This window comes from Symsagittifera roscoffensis, chromosome 5 (assembly GCF_963678635.1).
Source record: "Symsagittifera roscoffensis chromosome 5, txSymRosc1.1, whole genome shotgun sequence".
Taxonomy (NCBI): Eukaryota; Metazoa; Xenacoelomorpha; order Acoela; family Convolutidae; genus Symsagittifera; species Symsagittifera roscoffensis.
In genome coordinates this window covers 37,332,892-37,339,718 of record NC_087066.1, presented here as the reverse complement: position 1 = coordinate 37,339,718, position 6,827 = coordinate 37,332,892, and the positions used below count along the sequence as shown (strand labels likewise).

At 37.7% G+C, this 6,827-nt stretch overlaps 1 protein-coding gene across 1 annotated transcript; it reads left to right on the top strand.

Annotated features, from left to right (window-relative positions):
- Positions 1–663: 663 nt before the first annotated feature.
- Positions 664–5,351, top strand: LOC134846039 (ralBP1-associated Eps domain-containing protein 2-like). The gene is made up of 2 exons (XM_063863212.1): positions 664–1,430; positions 4,277–5,351. The coding sequence occupies exons 1-2, from the start codon at positions 858–860 to the stop codon at positions 5,033–5,035; spliced, it is 1,332 nt and encodes a 443-aa protein (XP_063719282.1). The 5' UTR covers positions 664–857; the 3' UTR covers positions 5,036–5,351.
- Positions 5,352–6,827: the final 1,476 nt, after the last annotated feature.

The window sequence follows — 6,827 nt, the reverse complement described above, 5'->3', positions numbered from 1 at the left end:
ACGAACCACATTTAATTTTTTTTTAATTGAGAAATTGGAAGTTTTTTTGAAAACAAGTCAGTCTTTCTTCTGTTTCTTGTTTTTTTTTTCTTTTTCAACCGTCTGTTGGCTGTTTTTTTTAAATGTTTGTGAATTCGAGATAATATTATTAAGAGTCGATGAATGTTGCTCGTACTTTTATGTAAATCGCGATGTTTTTTTTTTTCGTTTTTTTTTTCAGGCTATATTTTACTTTTTCTTAAACGGAATGCAAACTGCAGTCGAGCAGCTAAAGTGTAAAGGTAGCGAAAAACGTGATTGGCTTCTTTTTTTGAAAATGGAATTTAATTATCAGATTTCTCATCGAAATAAATATCTTTACTTATTAATCCAGTTTTCTCAAATTGGGGAAATTTAAAAAAATGTCAGTCATTAATTGTTCTTGAAATTCAAAGAATTTTAAGGGCATCTGTTTTTTTTTGAAATTCGAAAGTTGAGTTTTTTCAGTTTTCAATTTACTTGCGCTCATTGACTCTTTTCGAACTCTCTGTTGGCTAGATTTCTGTTTGCTTACAAAGCACCGTAACTTGGCGTTGCAACATTGTACTGATATCACGCTTTGAACGGGTATGAGATTAACTTCAATCGTCTACATAACTATATTAAGTTTTTTTTTTCAGAAAGTAATGCAATTTGAGTTGAATGGCGATTCAGTCGAGAATGGAACATGACTAAAAAGTGAGATTATGAACCGGATTTTTTTTTGTAAGTAAGTGAAGCTGCTCTGGTTAATATAATTTGTAGTCTGATCTCTTCCTTGTTACTCCCAAGGATTCATTTTAAAAATCTCACCGCGTGAGATTTTTACACGTTCCGAAATGATGGCGTCAGATGTTTCAACGAGCGTCAATGAAAGTCAACATAGTCAGGTTCAAACTAGATTCATGAGTGCTGGAATTGCAAGTGCCTCGACGTCTTCGTCACAGCCTTCATCGATACCTTCAGGTCCGCCGACATCGGGTTCAAATTTGGGGACATCTGTAGTGCCTGCCGATTATGAGAAAGCGTGGGTCTTAAGCGAAGAGCAGGTTGTGTATTATACTCGTCTCTTCACGCGTATGCAGCCCGATTTGTTTAGCTTTGTTGACGCAATTGCTGCCCGTAATTTTTTCTCACAATCGCGCCTCGATACAGGATCTCTGTCTCTAATTTGGGATCTATCTGACGTCGATGGAGACGGAGTTTTATCGCTGGACGAATTCTGCATTGCTATGCATTTATCAGTGGGTACCAGACATGGTCTACAGCTGCCGACTAGTCTTCCAGGAGTGCTGGCACGCGTGGCTGGACAAGTGGTCGGCATTGCGGCAATATTCGCCAAACACACTTCCATTTCTTCTGCATCTCATTCACCACAATCCGCCTCATCTGCCACCAGTACTACGCACAAGGTCAGCCTGTTTTTTTTATTGAGATCAAAAATGAACTCAGAAAACGGCTCGCGGACTAAATCTCCCAGGGCAAAGACCCACCGGATATAATCCCTTAGGACAAATCCCCCAGTATTTGTAACAATATCCCTCACATTAGTGTTAGGCAAAAAAGGCAAAAAGAAAACTAAATTTAACTTGGATACCATAAAGAGAGTCAAGGTAAAACTAGAAGCGTAAATAGAACTAGACTATAAATAATTTGAATTAAAATGACAAATTAACATTATCGATCTCCTTGTAATTGGCTGCTGAAGATACTATGCGTTTTATATGCCCAAAATTATCTTCCTTCCTCGAGTGAACTTTCTTTCTCAACTGCGATAAGTAAGTACCTGCAAGCATTGTTGTCTTTAAATAGTCTCGGTGAGTTTGACATCTGTTACATTGAGTCAAATCCACCGTGAATTCCAATGTAGCGTTTCTTGTTATCCGGACAAAATTATCCTCTAAATATTTTTTGATGTCGTCTTAGATCTGATGGCTTTGGGTAACATTTTTGTAGTACTGCTCTACATGCAAAGGCAGGCGCAGCCAAGAGGCTTATGGACAGATTGAAGAAGTATTTGCCCTCCCGATGATGAGGTTAACTGAATTCAAGGATCTTTCTTAAAATAGCTTGCGAAAAATGAAAGAAACATCCCTTATTTTCGTTTTTTTTTTTGGAATTTGGTCCCATGGAGTTTATCGAAGCCATTTCAATCAGTTCAATGATTACAGAAACTGTTTTTTTTGTGTGTCAGATTTTAGATCCGACCACAGTGCATTGTATATGTCCTGTCGCTTATTCGGAAGAACTGCGTATATGCAGGGAAAGTCATTCTGTCAACAAAAAAATGCACTTTTTAGATTTCGTTGAAGTTCTGAGGGCAGCTCTTCAAGGTTCCATCAATAAACTAGTTTCTAAAACGGTTGAAGATATCAATGTTTTTGTAGCATAAAAGTACCATTTTCCAAATCCTGAAACCGCCAAATTTTCTAGAAGAAAGTATTCATTCAGTGTCTGCATATACTTGATAGGCAGCTCAGTTTACCGACAAATTAGGATGCGTTGGTGTGGTCCGTTTTCATAGCAAAATCTTCTGATTCTTCATTTAATGTAAGAGACTGCAGGCATCTATGAGGAAAAATCTGTCGTCGCGTGTACTAAGGCTGCGGATAGTACTTTCTGCGTAGAGGAGCATGTGGTTGCCGCCGTATCCTCTTTGGTTTTTGCGTTGATTGCATGTTTTTATTATTGCGCGTAACCGGGTTCGTGCGTATGTTCATGAGCTGACAATTTCAGAAAGTCTCCCTTTGATGTCCCAATACTGGCCTTGCCTTGCTGCTTTGATCTCCTTTGTTCACATTACCATTGGATTGAGTTGGTTAACTCTCGTTTCTTATAGTAGACATAATTGTTGTAAGGCTTTTCGTCCGCTATTATTACTCCAGGCAAAATCAACTCTGTTCGACTGCATTTTAATTGGAGCGCAATTCAGAAGACTCTGGCTGAACTAATGGATAAATTTAGGGAACTCTGGTTAATTTAATGGATAATTTCAGGGGACCCTGGTTAATTTAATGGATAAATTCAGGGGACTCTGGCTTAGATAAATTAATGGACGCATCAAATGCAAGTTGGGGTTCGGATCTGCGCGTGTGCAAAGCTTTCATCTGGCAATTTTTTTCCAAACTTCTGTTGCCTATTTTTGGTTTCTGGCAGAGCGCAGTTTCAATTATTATTATTATTTTTATTTTGATGTGCTTGCAGTGCTCCAAGTTTTGGTTTTTCGTATAAGTAAAGTTTGTAGCTAGCCTAGAGCTCACCCTGCAAATTGCAGCGCAAGTGGAATGTTGAAGTCGCAATCATTCAGTTGCTAGAAATGTTTATAAGTAACTATAGCTAGGGAACAAGGGCTTATTAAGTGGCAATGAACACTATGGAGACACTTGTATACGTCGTGTTGTATTTTTCAAGCTCAAGTTTGATGTTCCTCGGCTCGCCTTTTTAAGTTTTTCAAAGTTCAGTTTAAATTATTCGAGGAGGGTAAATTACGATTTCCAATATCAAAATAAAACATTGTCATTGTAAATGGCTAGAACGGTCAAGATACGTTCAAAACTGTTGACTTGTCTAATTGCTACGAATTTTGCTTGTGATTTTATTATGCAATGACCAACATTTTTTGCCACATAAATATGTAAAATCACAATATTCAAGCCATAAAATTAATGTTTGTCTGGTGGGGATAATTTGTAGAAGAACTTAAGATTCAATTCAGAGTTCTGGAAGAGCTTTAAGGTGATATATGTTTTTCTTAATTCGAAAGTTAAAGTAACTCAATCACTTTTCGTTCGGTTCTCAGGTAATTGACATTTTTTCATTTTTCTGTTGACTATGATGAGTTGATACGCCACCTGGGTATATGGCTAAGGCATTTGATTCTGAATCCCCAGGTTTATGGGTCGAACGCTGCTTACTGAAAAAAATTTGTTTTTGTCAGGTTTAGTTTCTTTCAATGACTGTTCATTTTATATTTTGAACTGTTCATTTTTTAATTTGTTTTCGTAGCTGTTTCTGTGTTATGTTTCGTAAATTTTTCTGAATCGTTTAGCTTAAAAAAGAAGTTGTGAGGCCTCAATCAATCTCCAAATGAAATCTTTCCTTTTCTATAGATTTTGTTGTCGAAAGCAAACGGATAAAAACAAGTGAGTGGTTCACAAACCCATGTTCTTTTCGTAGGTAGGAAAAAGTATTGATGTTCTCAGAAGATGGCAAATTGTTGCAGAACTGAAAATGAACCGCCTTCATGTTGATTGTTTAGAGTGAATTCCAATCTGGCCAGCCATCATCTATTAGCGGTGAGAGAGGTTTTGGTTTCGGTTTTGATGACGACTTCGGATCTCATTTCACGATGGCCTCAGGCGATACTTCGGACCAATCGGCTGTGAGAAGCGCCACTTCGCACCCCCACGCACCTACCTATTCTCAATCGGGTGGGGGCCAGACATCCTCCCAAAGGGCTGGTCATGTTCCACGTCCAAATGTGCCTAACCCGCAGCAACCGATACTTCCTCCTAGAACCACGACAGCTCAAGAAGGGACTTATGACTCTGTGTCAGTTTCTCCCAGTAACCCACCACCCTCGCACCCACCCCCTGCTTTAAGAGGGGGTTTCAAACATACTGTACAAGCGGCAGCATCTGTGAACATCGAGGTTGATGGGCGCGAGTTGCTTAGTAGGAGCAATACTCAACTGATTGGAGAACTAAAAGAACTTGTTGTACATAGAAATAAGCTAGACCAGCAGATAGAACAGTTACAAAATGTCCTGATTCGTCGTAGAACTATAACGACAGTCCAAAATGATGTATCGACCAATGGGCAACAAGCACAGTATTCTAGTAATAGAAAAATCAGCCAACCTGGTAGCCAGGGAATGGTCGTGGATTCGAACCCCAACTCAAGCCAGTATTTGAGCCAAAATGTATATATGTCGGGAGCCAGTGGATCAGATTTAAAACCAAGGCCACCACCGCCTGTACCAAATATTTCGGATACAGTTCCCATTGTGCCTTCCTGATGGAAAGATAATGGGAGCGCGTAAAAAACGATGAACTGAAATTTGAGGAAGGAGGGAAAAGTTTCACTTTAGAAGCCATGACAGCCAATCTATTTTTATCACACGCAATTTAAAATCTCATAATTTATAAACAATATTTGTTATAAGCAACGTAATATATCACATAGTTTTGCTATTTCGTTTCAATTAAAGCCATATTTCAGAAACATTTTCCTGACTATTTTTTCGAACTCGCAAAAATATATGCTCATTTGATGCCACTGTTATGTCTGCTATATTGATGCCTAGTGTTTGACGATTGTCAAGCCACCGTGACGAAATTGCGAGGACGGGGGGCTGTGAATCTGCAAGTCCGGTGTTCAACTCCGGTACATTAATTTTTTGAGTATTGGCAAATACTATCTTTTGAATAGGCTATATTGGTTTTCAGTGTTCGACTTTTTTTTGGAGGGACTGGTCATGGTGCAGACAACGGGAGACTCTTTAATCGTCGAAAATTTAATCGTTCTTACTTAATTTTACCCTTTTTTCCATATTTCATGTTATTTACCTTATTTTAAGAAATTTGTTTGCCGTTTTTGCTTGTGTTTGCGAAATGGAACTTTGCTTCTGTGTGAAATCTTATTCTAGATACATGGAACTCAGTTTGTGAAAGTGAAACAGCAGAACTGAATAACTAGTTTATTCGGCACTGCCATTGCCGAATTTCGAAGAAGATAACGGAATATTGATGCTCAAAAAATATTTTATGCTAAAAACAATTTTTGTGATCGAAATAGTTGTTTTCGACGGAAATTCTTTATACCTAGATGCAGGTATCAACCGCTTTATTCCAAATTAGAAAATATTTTCACCTTAAGTTAGGCTGAATAATGTGCGTTTCAAGAATTTATCTATTACTATCTACGCGTATGCGCCAGTTTTTCATGCTCGGAAAAGATTTCCGCTCAAGTTATTCCAATAAAATTTCCAGCAGGCAATTGCTCTGTTCACATTAATTTCCTGGAGAACTCATTTCGTTACATTTAATACTTTATAATAAATTTATTCTTTATGATTCGCTGAGGGGCCTGAAAATGAAGCAAAATTTTTGTAACATGTTTTAACAAATTTGTATTTGGCATCGTTTTTGGCAAAGATTAAGAGTTTAAAAGATTTTAATTTGGCTAAAATGTTGAGAGTTTATGCGCGCTAATTTATACGAAGTAATCATTTTCTCTATGCGAACTATCTTATTTTTCTCCACTTATATGCGCAAATTATTTCGGCGCGGCGAATCATTTCGCTATCGGGATCATTTCATTTTGAATTCAGGGAAGCTCATTTCTACCATAAATGCTTGCAGTACCAATAACTCACTTTTATCTTTCTTATTTTTACATTTGTTGTTCATATTTTTTTTACCTCATTTGTAAAGCTTTTTTTGCTTGTGCTTGCGTTGCGAAGTAGAACTTTGCTTCTCTGTGAAATCTTAGACTAGATACATCGCGTACATCGTACTCAGTTTGTAAACGTCAAGAATCAGAACTGAAGTACTAGTTTGTTCAGTACTGCTATTGCCTTCCCCTGGCTTTCGAAGAAGTTAACGGAATATTGATGCTCGAATAACATCTTGTACTCAAACTAATTACTGAAACCAATTTTTGTGATCAAAGTAGTTGTTTTCGACAGAAATTCTTTATACCTAGCTGCAGATATCAACCGCCTGAGTACAAAAGAATGTTTTTACTTGAACATTTTTAGCAAACTTCTGTGGATATGAACATCGCCAATTGGGCGAACTAACTAGGCT